This window comes from Medicago sativa, chromosome 4 (assembly GCF_051527215.1).
Source record: "Medicago sativa cultivar Bolivia chromosome 4, Bolivia_mono, whole genome shotgun sequence".
Lineage (NCBI taxonomy): Eukaryota > Viridiplantae > Streptophyta > Magnoliopsida > Fabales > Fabaceae > Medicago > Medicago sativa.
Genome location: NC_140752.1, coordinates 30,107,765 through 30,124,935, shown reverse-complemented (window position 1 = coordinate 30,124,935; position 17,171 = coordinate 30,107,765). Strand labels below are relative to the sequence as shown.

Sequence of the window (17,171 nt, the reverse complement as noted above, 5' to 3'; positions counted from 1 at the left end):
CAAGGTAATCAACCCCAACCAGGAAGTGTTTGTTGGAGCTTTCCAAAACGGACTAAGGGCAGGGCAGTTCAACGAGTCTCTAGCCCAGAAACCGGCGGACTCCATGGAAGAGGTTATAGCCAGGGCCGAATGCTACATCAAGGGCGAGGAGAGCAACGCAGAAAAGAAGGCTAGAGACGCCAAGGAGCGCGCTAACAATCCAGAGCGGCGACCTTACCAACCAGCAGCTGGCAGAGATCGCGCCCCCTACAGAAGGCCGGAGAGGCGACCGTTCAATCCGTATTCTCAAAGGGACTTCACGCCTTTGAACACTAGACCAGAGCGCATCATGAAGGAGGTCTTGGAAGCAAGACTGATTCCAGAGCCCATGCCAGCCCGAAGCTCCGTCATGGGAAGGGATGAAGACAAGTGGTGCAAATATCATAAGGTACGAGGACACGACACAGATTCATGCATTCATCTCCGCCAAGAAATCGAGCGACTAATACAAAGTGGGAAGCTAAGAGGGTATGTCAGGGACAGAAGGGGCGAGAATAAACAAAAAACAGATCATAAAAAGGAGGAAGTGAATGACGAAAAAAGACACGCCATAAACACTATCTCAGGTGGCTTCGCCGGAGGGGGCGAGTCAAGTTCGTCGCGAAAGAAATACGTGAGACAGGTAATGCTGTGCCAGGAATACGAAGAAACGGATCAGAAGCACGAACCAGAGGTATCATTCGCGCCCAAAGATTTCCGAGACGTGATACCCCACGACGACGACCCCATGGTCGTCACTCTACAAATCTTCAAGTGGGATGTGAAGCGGGTATTGATAGACCCAGGAAGCTCTGCGGATATCCTTTACTACGACACATTTGATCGAATGGGACTAGACCCGGAACAGCTGCAACCTTTCAGGGGAACTCTGGCGGGCTTCACAGGCGAACAGGTTCATGTGAGAGGATACATCACCCTGAAGACAACTTTCGGAAGCGGATCTCACGCCAAAACCATTCGAGTCAGGTACCTCGTCGTGAACTCACCTAGCTCTTACAACATCATCATTGGTCGCCCTGCCTTCAACCTGTTGGGCGGATTCTTATCCACAAAGTATCTGGTAATGAAGTACCCTCTTGACTCTGGAAAAATTGGAACCATTCGAGGCGATCAAAAACTCGCCAGGGAATGCTATCATAACAGTTTGCGTTTGCAAAAGACCAAAAAGAAGTCAAGTAACGAAGTAGTGCACGAAGTCAACATGATCGATCTGGACCCCAGAGAAGGCTTCCAGCAAGAACGTCTAGAACCCACTGAGGAGTTAAAAGAAGTCTCCATCGGACCAGAAGCCCACCATACAACGAAGATTGGCACGTCACTACCCCGTGCAGAGGAGGCCGCCCTGGTTGAACTACTAAAGAAGAATCTGGATCTCTTTGCCTGGCATCCGTCAGAAATGCCAGGAATGGACCCCGACATTGCTTGCCACCACCTATCTATCAAGGCTGGCGTGAAACCAGTAGTACAGCGAAAAAGGAAGATGGGCGAGGAAAGAAGAAAGGCAGTTGATGAGGAAGTGAAAAAGCTAGTTGAAGCCCACTTTATCAGCGAAATAAAGTACCCCACGTGGTTGGCCAACACTGTACTTGTCAAGAAAGCAAATGGGAAGTGGCGAATGTGCGTGGACTACACTGATTTGAACATGGCGTGCCCCAAAGATCCTTATCCTCTCCCTAACATCGACCACCTGATCGACAGCGCCTCAGGTTACAAAACTCTAAGCTTCATGGATGCCTATTCAGGTTACAATCAAATACGGATGGACCCTCTGGACGCTCCAAAAACGGCCTTTATGACAAGCACAAAGAATTATCACTACGAAGTCATGTCGTTTGGTCTGAAGAACGCAGGCGCCACCTTCCAGCGATCTATGGACAACGCGTTCTCCGCACAGATAGGGCGGAATCTGGAGGTATACATTGACGACCTAGTCGCAAAGACGAAGGAAGGATACAGTCACTCTGAAGATCTGGAGGAGATATTGAGCCAGGTTCGAAGATATAGGATTCGTCTGAACCCATCAAAATGTTCTTTCGGGGTGCAGGCGGGAAAATTCTTAGGCTTCCTCTTAACAAGACGAGGCATCGAGGCAAACCCTGACAAATGCCAGGCGATCATCAACATGAGAAGCCCCACCAACATCAAGGAAGTGCAACAACTCACAGGCAGGCTCGCCGCTCTCTCTCGTTTCTTGTCCTGCGCCGGCGACAAGGCCTTCTCTTTCTTCGCCTCCATTAAGAAAAAGGAGAAATTCGAATGGACTCCAGAATGTGAGGACGCTTTCCAGCAAATAAAGAAGTTCTTATCCAGTCCGCCCATCCTTCAGCGACCAACCCAGAACGCCATTCTTTTCCTATACCTGGCGATATCAGACAACGCCATGAGCACAGTTTTGGTCGAAGATTCAGCAGCAGGAGAGAAGCCGATTTATTTCGTCAGCAGGGTGTTCAGAGGAGCAGAACTGCGATATCAGAAGATAGAGCGTCTCGCCCTTGCTGTCGTCATAACGGCCAGAAAGCTTCGCCCCTACTTCCAAAGCCACAGAGTCGTCGTCAAATCAGACTACCCAATTAGGCAAGTGCTGGGAAAACCTGACTTGGCTGGAAGAATGGTGGCTTGGTCCATCGAGCTTTCAGAGTATGACGTCCAGTTCGTACCAAGAGGGAGTATTAAATCCCAGGTGTTGGCAGACTTTGTAGTAGAGCTCGCCTCCCCAGCAGAGGAGCAACCCCCTTTCGTATGGCTCTTATCTGTAGATGGTTCATCCAACCTAAAAGGCAGTGGCGCGGGTGTTATCTTGGAAGGTCCGGACGGCGTCCTCATCGAGCAATCCCTCAGATTTGAATTTAAGGCAAGCAACAATCAGGCCGAGTATGAAGCTTTAATCGCCGGCATGACCCTCGCCCTAGAAATGGGCGCCGAAAATTTAAGAGCCAAGAGTGACTCCCAACTCGTAACAAGCCAGATCACAGGTGAATACCAGACAAAGGACACGCAGCTAGCCAAATACTTGACCAAGGTGCAGAGTCTCGCCAAGAAACTTCACTTTTTCGAAGCCGTTTATGTGCCACGGGAGCAGAATTCCAGAGCAGATTTGTTGGCAAAACTCGCCAGCACTAAGCGACCAGGCAACAACAGGACAGTTATTCAGGAAATAGTCACAACACCTAGCACGAAAGTGGACGAAGTGCTTCAGGTCAACGAGAACACAGGAGGATGGATGGAGCCATTGCTTAGATATCTGACGGGGTCATTCACACCAACCGACGACGAGGAAGAGCAGATAATCAGAAGACGAGCGTCCAAATTTACTTTGGTTTCTGGGAAACTCTACAAAAGAGGACGCACGACTCCCTTGCTGCGATGCTTAGGAGAAGGCGAGACGCATTTGGTCCTTTTGGAAGTACACGAGGGCGTTTGCGGCAGTCATATAGGCGGGCGGGCTCTAGCCGCCAAACTCCTCCGCGCCGGATACTATTGGCCCACCATGCTTCAGGATAGCTCAAATTTCGTAAAGAAATGTGACAAATGCCAAAGATTTTCTGACAAGAAGCATGTCCCAGCTCAAGAGTTGACCTCTGTATACTCACCATGGCCATTTCACAAATGGGCGGTCGATATCGTTGGACCCTTTCCTCTCGCCCCAGGGCAGCTGAAATTTCTCATAGTCGGAGTGGATTACTTCACCAAATGGATCGAGGCAGAAGCAGTCGCTAAGATAACTGCGGAAAGAGTAAAGAAGTTCTACTGGAAGAAGATCATCTGTCGTTTCGGCTTACCTAAGTGCATAGTATCAGATAATGGAACTCAGTTCGCAAGCTCAACGGTGTTGGACTTCTGCAAGAACCTAGGGATACAGACAAAATTCGTCTCGGTAATTCATCCGCAAGCCAACGGACAAGCTGAATCGGCCAACAAAGTTATTCTTAGCGGGATCAAAAAGAAATTAGAAGCCGCCAAAGGTTTGTGGGCAGAACAACTCCATGAGGTATGAATAATTTTCAAAGTCAATTTTCTCTCACCACAACTTTCTAAAATTTTCAATCTCTTTCAAACTACTACTATACTGCGTATAAACAATGCATCGACCAAAATAAGTACAGGTACTATGGTCCTACCACACTACCCCTCATTCTACAACCAAGGAAACACCGTTCACTATGGTCTACGGCACCGACGCCATGATACCTGTCGAAATCGACACCCCCACATGGAGGCGAGATACGTTTTCAGAAGAAGCTAATGAAGTAGGTATGGCGGTAAGCATGGACGTCATTGACGAGGTCAGGGAGCAAGCACACATCAGGGAATTCGCAGCCAAGCAGAGAGCAGCTAGACGATATAACTCCAGAGTGATGCCCAGGGAGATGAAAGAGGGCGACCTAGTCCTCAAGCAGGTCGTCGCCCCAACCAGAATAGGCAAACTATTCCCAAACTGGGAAGGACCTTACAGAATCAGGGAAAAATACGCTCACGGGGCGTATAAGTTGGAAGAATTGAATGGAGACGCTGTACCTCGCACTTGGAATGTGGCCAATCTGCGTCACTATTATAGCTAGATTCCTTTTCTTTTGCATTTTAATTATGTATTAAATAAGGATGATGTAAAGATCACCACTGCAACTCTTATCTTTTAAACTTTATCAATAATACAGGGTCAGGGTAGCACTCTTTTCCCCTGCAAGGGCAGGGGTTTTTAACGAGGCGCCCTTTCCTTTTTTCATGTCTATGATTCTATTCACGATTCTTCTATTATCATGCAAACAGAATTCGCACACTGAAAGTACAAAGATCCACAACGCCAACCACGATAAGGGCTCTGGCGGCATCGACGTAATAACTCGCCTAACCTTCCATCAGAGTTGGAAGTGAAAGCCTTCCCCCAGAGCGGGAAGCCAAAAGTCCTCCTTCAGAGTAGGAGGCGCCTTCCATCAGAGTTGGAAGTGAAAGTCTTCCCCCAGAGCGGGAAGCCAAAAGTCCTCCTTCAGAGTAGGAGGCGCCTTCCATCAGAGTTGGAAGTGAAAGTCTTCCCCCAGAGCGGGAAGCCAAAAGTCCTCCTTCAGAGTAGGAGGCGCCTTCCATCAGAGTTGGAAGTGAAAGTCTTCCCCCAGAGCGGGAAGCCAAAAGTCCTCCTTCAGAGTAGGAGGCGCCTTCCATCAGAGTTGGAAGTGAAAGTCTTCCCCCAGAGCGGGAAGCCCAAAGTCCTCCTTCAGAGTAGGAGGCGCCTTCCATCAGAGTTGGAAGTGAAAGTGTTCCCCCAGAGCGGGAAGCCAAAAGTCCTCCTTCAGAGTAGGAGGCGCCTTCCATCAGAGTTGGAAGTGAAAGTCTTCCCCCAGAGCGGGAAGCCAAAAGTCCTCCTTCAGAGTAGGAGGCGCCTTCCATCAGAGTTGGAAGTGAAAGCCTTCCCCCAGAGCGGGAAGCCCAAAGTCCTCCTTCAGAGTAGGAGGCGCCTTCCATCAGAGTTGGAAGTGTAAACATCTTCCCTAAAAGTGGGAAGCAAAACATCCCTTCAGAATAAAAGATGAAAGAGTAAACGCCGGGCAACGTAATGCTTATAAAGCATTTTAGGGCGACAAAATTCAAAAAGTAACACAAAGCTCTCGCTTTTTGAAGAAACAACTCCTAAAGAACCATTCGACATATAAAAACAATCGCAACGTAGAGAGTCACAAAAATATTTAAACGTTTACGGAATATCAAGCCATAAAGGAGTACCACATCTGATATAAAGAAAGCGTTCACAAATTGTCAAGCAACCAAAAGTGTTTAAAAGGGCGCTCTAAGAGGCCGCCAATATCAAGTTACAGACCAAAAAACATAGTTTAAATCACAACAAAAAGAACACGAACTATTCATCATCCACCAACTCGCCGTTCGCAATAATCTTGAATGGATCAAGCTCATCAACTTTGGCCTCTGGGTTAAACAGAAGCACCTGATCCTTGGCACGCATAAAGCCATCCTCAAAATATATCGCCAGAGCCCGCCGTCCTTCGTCTACCGCCAACTCTGACTTTTCTAGCGCAGCCTTCGCCGCGTCCCTCTCTGCCTCTGCGATCTCCTTAGCCTGCTTCATTTCTTCTAAGGCGGACTCGGCGGCTGCTTTATCTTTCAACGCATCCCTGAGACGGCTTTCTAGTCCAGAAGACTTGTGTTTCCACTTCTCCACATCTTCCGTAGCGTCAGTATGCTTCTTCTCCACCAGGTCATACTTGCTCTCCAGGCAATGGCTCAACAGCATAGTCCTCAACGCCGCAGTCTGGATGTCCGCCACCAGGTCGCTACACTTAGCTTTCACCCCAGCTTCCACGTCCACCTTAGTGAAGGGTACCTGTTCCTTCACATACCTGCAAGATCCTCAAACAGTAAGGTCACTAGAATTCAAAAGCCTAACGACCAAAAGGAATCAACTCTTAAGAAAACAAAAATAAATATTATACCGGCGGATGTCGAAACCGGAATGCCAGAAGGAGTCCATCACGTCGTCGTTCAAAGAAGTCCCTCCGACTTCTTTTCCCGAAGGCGGGCGACTGCTGCTCGGCTTCGATCCTCTTCCCGTCCTCGCCTTTTTAGATGACGGCGAGGCCGCCGAAATAGGAGCATTTCCTCCACCAACAGCTTCAAGGTCATCCACCTCGATCACGCCAGAGTCGCCTTTGCCAGCTTCTTTCCTCTTCAGCCTCCTCAACGAAACGCCTGCCGGACTGCTGGACACATAGCCGTCAGGATTCTTACTCCTATCCAAATCAGCCAAGTATTTCTTCATCTCGGCACCAGTCAGGGGCAACATCTCGCCTGCACAAAGTGAAACAAACCCTGGTGAATAAACAAGACAAAGTGACGAAACAGGACGAACACAAAACTTTTAGAGGACACTCACGCAAATAAGCCGCCATGCGGACGCCGTCGCCCTCCCTATTTAACAAATCATGGATATTTGTCAATGGGACCTTCTCCAGAAACTGAGTCAGCTCATATTCGTAGGGCGACATTGCATCCAAGTCATACCCTTTCACCGCCAAAGGGGCACTGGTCCACCGAAGAGGAAACTTTGGTTTGCCGTTTACCAAAACTGAAGCCGTCGAACACCCAGGCGACCCCTGCACTCTGACAAAAGTGTCCCGCCACTCCTTCTTAAAGTTACTGGCGTAACTAGGAAAGAGCCTCTTTCCAGAGTGAGCAGAGATAGCTATCCAAGTTCCTTTGTTAACATCCTTGGTACCATAAAATTGGAAAAAGGCGGCGACAGAAGGCTCTAGACCTAGCGACTTACACAAGATTTCGAAGCCTCGAATGAACGCCCAACTATTGGGAAAGATCTGTGTGGGCGCCACGTTCAGAAGTTTTAATACGTCCATCTCGAAGGGCGTGAAAGGAATTTTCACGCCAAACTCCTCTAAAACGGCGGTATAAACGAAGTAGGATTCGTCCCCCTCACCCGCCATCTCCTGATCACACGCACGTTCATCCGGGTCGCAAGACAGCAACACCACGTCCTCCTCCCGGCCAGTGGCGGAAATATCGAACTTACTCCGAAATAAGTCCATAACAGACACATCAACATAAAGGGACTCTTCTAACAACACCTCCTCCGCGAATAAAGACATCCCTATATACCTAGAAGGTATCCTTTTCTCCGTCACCGCGCGCGAAGCTCCCTGAAATGGACGAATTTCCCAGCACTCGTCCTCCTTAGCTGCCCCTGAAGTGGCAGACAGAAATACACAGTCACTATCATGGCTCGAATTAGTGCTTGACTCGCTCGAAAGGTCACTAAACAAGTCTTCCCCGAATAACCCATCGTAATAAGCATCCCAATTAATAATCCCATCAGCACCAGTAGCGTGCCTCAGACACGCTTTCCTCAAGTTTTCCTTTTCAATCGGATCAATGGGTCGAACCAGTTTCCCCTCACCATCGCACTCCCTAATTAAAACCATCTCCTAAAACTAACGTTTTCGCTCTAAACATAAAAATACAAAAAGAGGAGGGAAAAAGAAAGGATGAGAAGTCAAATAAGTACCTGCGAGAGAAGTGAAGACGGATCTGTGGGTGTTATAACCGGCAAACAAAGCGCAGAGGAAAACCGACGAGAAGAACAGCGAAGGAAGTTGAACAAGTGAAAAATGGAGAAATGAAAACCTAGGAATCCGTTTTTAAAGGAAGAGCAAAAGCCGCCTCGGGAAATGTGTCGAGCACAGTTAAGATTAAGACACGTGGCGGACATCCGTGGTTACGGGCACATCAAAAGTCTGTAAACCCCCCAAGAGCTCGCCATACAAAGGAACAACCGAGATCGCCTGATGGCGACCGCCTCCAAGTAAAACATACTCAAAGCAGAGGCGGATCGACAATCATCTCGCCTTGTCCCAAGACTCGTGCTTGGGGGGCATATAGAATAGGGGCATACAGAAGATACGCCCTCAGGTTCCGTCAAAGCATTCCATGACAGGCTCGGTACAACACCCCAAGTTCAGGACATATATCTACCCTTGGGATATATTTGGCATCCGTAAAACACCCTGGAGAAATCTATCGAAATTAAGTCCGACAACATAGCAGGACTCTTCGTCAATCACTTCGCCTTGTCCCAAGACTCGTGCTTGGGGGGCTGTGGACCGTCATCTCCCCAAAAGGAATCAAATGATCCCAAAGAGACTCTCCGCAAGTCATCAATCACTTCGCCTTGACCCAAGACTCGTGCTTGGGGGGCTGTGGACCGTCATCACATTCCTAAGGGCGTGGGAGCCCTCCAAAGAAGGCTCTAAGCCCTCCGGAAAGGCCCGGGCGCCCTCTGGAAGGGCCTGGGCGCCCTCCAGAAGGGTTCCTGAGCCCTGGCGCGCCCCCTAAAGGGCGCCGCCTCATTAAACTTCTAGAAGCCTCTAGAAACCGCCCAAAAGCCCTAAAGTACGCAAATACCCCTGTTGCTTGGGAACCAAGCAACCAAAACCCAAGCCCATAGCAGGCTATAAATACCACTCTTGAGAGCATTCTCAAGGCATCGAATCATCAGTCTAAACCCTAGAATCCTAGTAATCCTTACCGTACTTTTCTGCAAGTACAATACAATTATTCTCACTTTAAATCCCAAATATAATTCAATAAGACATTTATAGGATGTTTAATTGAATCTCCAATCTAGTAATCAAATTGTTGGGAGATGTGAAGTAAGGGAAAAGTCTGTACTGGAATCGGGAGGAATTGGGAGAAGAAGAAGAAAGAATAATCCCATGTACAGTGAAAGGAGGGACCGTACAAAAATGTGAACCGTTAAGATTGATCTAAGGGTCATGATTTAACCCTCTCATCTTTCAAAATAAAACTCCTCTCACTTGATATGTCCTATATATATATATATATATATATATATATATATATATATATATATATATATATATATATTTAAATTCAATTTAAGAAAATTTAAATATACAATTAATCACTCCACTAAAGATATGAAATTATCACTCAAACATAGGAATTCCATAATCTAAAAATCTATAATAAATCTATAAAACGTTTAAAATACAATCCTCATGAATTACCAATCAACTAACTGTTTTAATCAGGAGGCTAAAATCAAGAAACAAAATTGACAGATTAATTTTTTTTCTTCCCCTATATCAAGGAGAAAATTGAAAAATTGTCTAAGTCTCAACTCACCCCGCGAAAAAAGAATGGTTAAACGGATCAACATGACGGGTCTATCTCATTTTGTCATTGATGACATGTATCTTACATTATTTTAGTATATTTTCCAATTATTTTGGTTATGATTTGACCTAAATTAAAGGAAATAACTATTGTATATGATTTATAGGACATTTTTAATGTTTTAATATCATAATGAAATGCATGCATGAGTAGCCATACGATAATATCTTTCTAGGTGACGTTTAGCCTGGGTAAGGCAACTTGTTTCCCACCATGGGAAACTTTGCTTTTTACCTACAGCTGACAGTCATGACCTGTTGTAATAATAAAAAATAATAATTAATTAAAACATATTAAAATGCCAATAATCCCAATCCAATTTCATTCCTGAGAACAAATTACTCCTCTGTTGCCATAATCCCAATCCAATTGCACACTATTGAAACAAAAAATTAAAAGAAAACGGTTCTAATGAAAGCGATATATTTAACGGTTCAATGTTTGCATCCTTCTTATCTCCTCTTCTCTGCTTCTTCCTCCACCATATTTCACTCATCCAAATTTGGATCCGGCGGTTGTTGTTTCAGGCACAATAAAATTGGGATTCTGATTTTTTTGACACAAATTGATTCTGATACAAAAAGAATAGTGAAATCAAAAGGGTGAAAAATAGAAAAATGCTTATGGGTACCTTTGTTATTTCTCAGTGAGTGTTGATGTTTCTCAACAGGACATTGCTTAATTTTTTTCAGCATGCAGAAAATTGTTGAATCAGAAATTTTAATGGTGGACTCTTTTTAACATTCTTAAATACAAATTGAAGTTGGCTTTCAATATTTACAGATTTGGGTTCAATATTTTGGATCTTTAAATCAGCTTCTGCATCTTCTTTACCAAACTTCTTCACCGTTTTGGTTCTTGATGCAGAGTTATTTTCTTCTTCATCATTTTGAGTTTTAGATTTGTATGGATTGTTTTGTGAATGGAGAATAAGAGGAAGAGGAGGAAGCTGGTTTTCCTGGGTTTGAGATGATGAATTGGTGGGGTTGGTTTTTTTTTACACAATAACCATCAAAAAGTTACAACAATTACCAAGTAAAAGATCTCAGCCATCTAAATAAAAAACTATTAAATCTACGGTCTAGGTTAAACTTTCCCATGATGGGAAAGAACTTCCCTTACCCAGGCTAAACGTCACCATCTTTCTATATTGCACCACACCCAACTCTTTGGAGTCTAGTTTGGTTTCAACGACTCTACACAACTCTCACTTTCTTAATAGCATGAGTTTGCAAGGGGACGTACTACTATTTTTTTTTTTTTTCCTTCGGGGTCAAGTTTTGTTCACATCATTTTATAAAACTAGTTTAATATGCACGTGTACAAGGGACGTAGTGCTTTTATAGCCCGTGTTACATTTGCTGATTTGATTTTGTAAATTATTGAATTAAATATTCTTATATTTAAACTTGGAAACTGCGTCATAATTTTGTTTGAAAGAAATAAATCTTAATAATATATTTTAGACGTCAAAGAAACTCAATAATTTATTAATGATGAAGCACATGGTGTTGCTTCAATGTACAACTTAATTTTAATTTATTTTGTTTTAATCGGCACCGCACCCATTTTGATTTGATTCTAAATATGAGATTTGGTGTTTCTACCAAAAAAAAATACGAGTTTTGGTGTAAGTCTATAAGATATACCTGTTCACTGGACACCTCCCAATAATGGTTGTTATACGCTAAATGTTGACGCAGCAGGTCCAATAGAGGGAGGTAAGTGGGGCATTGGTGTTGTTGTGAGAGATTATGAAGGTATTGTGGTTGCTGCTAGTTGTTGTCAAGTCTTTTCATTACCAGATTCAGAGGTAGCAGAAACTTTAGATATGCGAAAGGGGTTGGAATTTGCAAAAGACATGTTTTTTCTGAATCTTATAGCGGAATCAGATGCTTCTAATGTGGTTCTGGCGCTAAACACTCATCAACAACATCCCAACTATGTTGGATCTATTATCGGAGATTGCATTAATTTTAATGTCTTTTTTCGTAGTTTAAAATTCTTGCATGTTAGACGTGAGGCTAATCAAGCTGCTCATTATCTAGCTTAATACTCTCTTCATAATCCCGATTGTATATCGATTGAAGAGACCTCACCTTATATTTTTGCAGTCTTGACTTTTGATTTATTGTCAGACTTTTGTTAATGAAATTTTATTTATCGTAAAAAAAATGACTAAATAAATTACGTCTCGTTTCAAAAATAGAATAAACTACTGGATTCTTAACATGCAATAAAAAGTTCTTAACTATTCTAAAGTTTAAAAAGTCGAGGGAAAAAAAAATTTAAACATCGAACAAGGCAATAATTCCATGAAATAGTATAAAGTCATAAAATACCACTAAAAAACTCAACGTTTTGATTTTTTAACTAAACTAAGAGACGCTTTACATTGTATCCACATCATCAAAGGCACCTCATGTCCTCGTGAGCTTAGCTCAGTTGGTAGGAATAATGTAGAATATATGCAAGGTTCGGGGTTCAAACCTCGGCCACCACAAAAAAAAAAAAAAAAAGCACCTCCTTGAAATTTCATGTTTATGCGGTTTTGATTCAAGACATTAGAGACTTAACTAAGCAGGGAAATGTCTCGGTTATCCACACCCTTCGTGAGGGGAATCAATGTGCAGACTACATGGCTAAGCTTGGTGCTTCATCAAATTTTGAGCTCCTTCATCATGACTCTCCTCCGACATATCTTCTTCCTATCTTGCGGAGCATCTTTATGAAAGTTTAGCTCTCTGTTCTTTTTTTCTTTTTGTCTGTTTGCCTTTTTTCTTTAACTTTGTAACCAAAAGATGATCGGGGGAAGAAATGCTTCTCGATTGATTAAGCTTGGCCGGAATCACAATGAAATTGATGTTCTATAGTGTATCTGTTGTCACTTTGACCTTCAAGTTAGTATGATTTTTTAGGGGAGTGTGAGATTTAAAATAGTGCATATGTGAATAGACGATAACCTAAGGATTATATAACACAGATGAAGTATTTGGTTTGGGTAAGTCTCAAGTCGAGTTTGAATCATAGCCTTCCAGTTAAAGGTGAGAAAAATGTAAGAAAGAGAGGTTGAATTGTGTTGGTTTTTTCAACAAAAGAAAATAATTTAAGTGTTTATCAAAAACAGCCCAGAGTTTGATCATAAGTAGAGTTCAATCAAAGTTTGAAACTAGTATGCAACGAAATCAAATTGAACACACACACACACACACAAACAAATTATCCTGGTTCCTGTTACAATCCAAGGGAAGTATAGTCTCCTTGCATTTCCAAAAGATTTTTTTTACTATAATCATACAAAATTACAATTTGATCAAAAAATTAAGAGACTTCCTTTGCCTCGTACAAGAGGACTTCTACAATCAGAGTTTAACAAATAAATAAGATATTGTCTACACTTGATATATGCAATTAGAGGTGTGAGAAATTAAAGTTCAAGTGACTTATGAACACTTAAGACATTCTAAGATTGATGGTTTGTAAGAATTTTTCTAAGTATTTAATTTGGGCGATATTGTATTTGACATAGTAATGACATTTGTGAAAAGATAGAACTCTTGTTGTATTTCTTCAATTGTCTGGGTCCCCATATAGGAGTGAATGAGAGAACGGTAGTTGAAGAGTTGTCAGCGCATTGATTAAGTCCTTGAAAAGGTTGATAAAAAACGTTGAAACTTTTTCTCTTATGGATAATGCGTTGAATAATCATTCGAAAATATTTTGCTTCTAATAGAATTATCCGTTACATTCTCTTTGACCTTGAATTTTCTTGTTTGTTTCTACACTTGGTCAGAATGCGACAAACTGTACTATTCAAAGTCTGATAGTTATTCTTTCAGAAGGCGACAAACCAGGTCAGAGTCTTTAGATGCTCCATTATACACAATCCTTCGGAGTCTGATTCTATCAGAAGCTTCTTAACAAAATGCCTATTTTGATCAGAGTGTTGACTATATGATTGACCTTTCTTCATATCTTGCTTGAAGTCAGATTAGCTTTTCTTTTGATTCAGATACTTGCTTATGCGTTCAGAGTCTTTGCTATTTCAGAACCAAAAATTGACCTTGAAAGTCATAATTTAATTCTTTGATCATGCACACTTGAAAATACATTATCATAGCTAAATTGTTCTTTCATACTTTGTTATAATCAAAACTTCGGAAACATTGTTCAAAACACATTTTGGTTCAACACTAGTCAATTGCTTATGGTGTCATAGGAGTTGAATTCCATGACAAGAAAAAAGTGTTTTGTGACGTTTTGAACCACCGAGAATGTGAGGGTTCTGTGATCATCGAAGATTTATGTGCAACAAGTCCTTTTTGCTATGGTTATTGTACTTGCAGAGCAAATAATATTAGATACCATGTCTGCAATAATACTAAGCATAGGCTCAAGGATCTAGCTTTAGGTGATTTGTGAAAATAATGAGTTGGGAATGATCTCTGGGTCTCTATTTATAATGTTTCTTGTCCCCTGTTAATGGTAATGATCTAAGCTGTTCTTTTCAGATCATTAGAGAGTCAGTTCCTTTAAAATGGGATTCGCTATTCATGTTTATCCTCGTCCTGACCATCCCGCATGGGGCTATGTCCATATTCGTTCGCCTTGTTTAGTGGATTTAAAGGAAAATGATTTACGAGAGCGAATATCAAGCATTTTATCCTTTGGTTTTAAGTTGAGGATTGGATGTGCCTATGTGCTGCTTATGTGGTGCCATTGTTTAAGTGCTTAATTAGTTTGAGCTTTGTTCAAATATAGCGATCCACATTCCCCGAAGCACGAGTCCTGTCAAGGGTGAAGTGGGTAAAAAGTGAATATGACGGTCCAGTTATTAAAATTGTCATACAAACTGCCGCACATTCTATAGTGTAGGTTTTTCGAACAAGACTATGGTGGTTCAAAACCAGCCTTAAATGTTACGTATATTTATCCCTATATGCAATGGAATTTGAGTTTTGTTACTGGTTGGATACGTCTTTCATTGTGGTGTCATGTTGGATGGTGACCCATAATACAATGTCATTGCATTTAGGTTGTTTTGTATTGTTAAATTTTGAATTGTTATGAACATGTTATATGGATTTGCTTTGTATTTATGTATATATGTTGTTTTTACATCATGACCCTCTACTGCTGTTGTGGACTATGGTGAATGCCCTAAGTTTAGTAGTTTGGGCTACACGATGATCACAACAATACTGAAGCCGAAGCAGAGCGATGTCTCGGATTGGTGATCAAAATCAACGAGGCTTGAAGCCATTAGATGGATCTCCGGTACTCATTAATCCTTGGTTTAGATTTTCAAGCTCAACTTAGTGGTTTATTTGTTTTAGAGTTGTCGTTTTTCCTCTATTATTTTGGGATTCTGACATTAAAACAAATGTAGACAAGAAGCATATAGGAAAATACTCAAAAATAAAATAAACAAGAAGCATCTAGGAAATGAAGTACAAATTAAGTCTCCAAAGATTGGTAAAGGCAGGAATTTTGGAACCAAACTTAACATCTTTAAAGAAATTGATTGGCTAAGATCATACATGGTAAGACTATCAGCCACTTGATTCGCTTAACTGTAAGAATGTTGCATATGAATACCAAACAAAATAACACCCTAATTAACATTATTCAGTTGTAACTATCAATTTTACTTTTGAGTACAAATTTATTGAATTTTAATCATAACTTAAGTGAAACAAGTTCTAATCAAAATTAAGGATAAACTTCGATGATAGACTTGAAGCCGCATATGGGTGTAATCTTATAGCTGCTGAAGCCTGCGTCAAATATGAGTTTCTCCCATTCTTTCTTCTCTCTTTCTTTTCCATTTAACAAAGTCATCATCATGAAGTCAAAGTCCAATTTCAACTCATTTGTTTTATGATTGTCACTTATTTCATCAATTGATATGTCAATGATTATCACCTTTCCTTTTGTCCCTTTTCCTGAAATAGCTTTTTTGCAGTTCTCCAATATCTTTAAGGACAATTCATCATTCCAATCATGCAGAATCCACTGTAAAAAAATATTTTATCTATTTAGTTAATAAATCTATACAAAATATCAAGCTTTGCTAAAATATGTTGTTTAAGAGTATATTAGTTCTCCTTTATTGCAAAGATTAATTAGTCATCAACTAAACTGGTAAAATACTTTGCACCAATAAAATAAGAAAATTACTCTTCTCACTTGTGAAATTGTTCATTATCTTATATCAACGGCAGTTAACTGCCGCTCGGCATTTTTCAGTGGCAGCTAATTGCCGTTGACAATTTTAAGATCGGTTCAATTACTATTTAAGTCAGTTCATTCGATCATAAAAGCGTCAGTGGTAGTTCTATCGCTGAAAAATGCCGAGCGGTAGTTAACTGCCGCTGATATAAGGGAACGAGCAATTTTACAAGGGAGAAGATTAATTTTCATAACATAATTACCCAAAAAAATATATCTTTAACTCAATAACATTTAGTGAACGTACCTTGAGTAAAACAGCATCTGCAGGAGGGATAGATTCGAACATATCTCCACCAACAAATTTCAAATTTTCGTTTCCAGACAAGTTTTTTACAACCTGTGGTTGGTCAAATACTATGCATTTGAGGTGAGGAAAAGTTTCATGGATAAGTTTTGTGACACCTCCTGTGCCACCTCCAACATCAACCAGAGACTCCAAACCTTCAAACACATGGCTACACTCTTTTAGTGCAATGTTAAAGATTTGAGAATCAGCTGCCATGGCATCTTGAAACATACTCAGTTCATCAGATTCAGAATCTTTGTTAAGATAGTCCCAAAATGATTCGCCTCTTGTGCTCTCAAAAAGACTGAGTTCCTTGTCCTCAGTGAGCCATTTCTTAGAGGAGTACCACATGTTGAGACGACATGGATGAAGCGATCCGGTAACAAATGGTGACAAACATGTTGATTTGCCACTGATGAGAAGCATTGAAGGAGGAGTGAGAGAATATGTTGTTTCTTCTTCTCCTTCTTTGCCATTCATCAGTGTTGTTTTTGCAAAGAAACCATTGTGTGTTAGCAAGCGCAAGAGACGATACAGGACACTAACTTTAGAAGGGTGGAGTTTCAAAGATGAAGCTAATTCTGTAAGAGTCATTGGTTTTCCATGGTTGTGGATTGCATCTGCTATGCCTAGCTCCACGGCTGATTTGAGTGCCATGGAATTTATAAAGCTATATATATGTTTGTATAGATGGATTTGAGCATGATACAGCTGATTTTCTTCACTGCTAGTGCTATTGGTACTGAAATTCATTTTTTGGGGGTGATGTCTTGTGTTTCTATGAGTATGTATATTAAGTGAAGTGTAAACTTTTTTTTTTTTGAGGAAAGTGAAGTGTAAACTTTGTTTGCAACTCTTTTATGTTTTGAATATTGAACAGAATACAGAAGTATATATA

At 41.7% G+C, this 17,171-nt stretch overlaps 1 protein-coding gene across 1 annotated transcript; it reads right to left on the bottom strand.

Annotated features, from left to right (window-relative positions):
- Window positions 1-15,241: 15,241 nt before the first annotated feature.
- LOC146927663 (isoflavone 4'-O-methyltransferase-like) lies at window positions 15,242-17,171 on the bottom strand. Its single transcript, XM_085700919.1, has 2 exons — window positions 16,232-17,171; window positions 15,242-15,768 (listed from the first exon to the last, which is right to left on the bottom strand). Exons 1-2 carry the CDS (start codon window positions 17,024-17,026, stop codon window positions 15,466-15,468), a joined length of 1,098 nt encoding a protein of 365 aa, XP_085557045.1. The 5' UTR covers window positions 17,027-17,171; the 3' UTR covers window positions 15,242-15,465.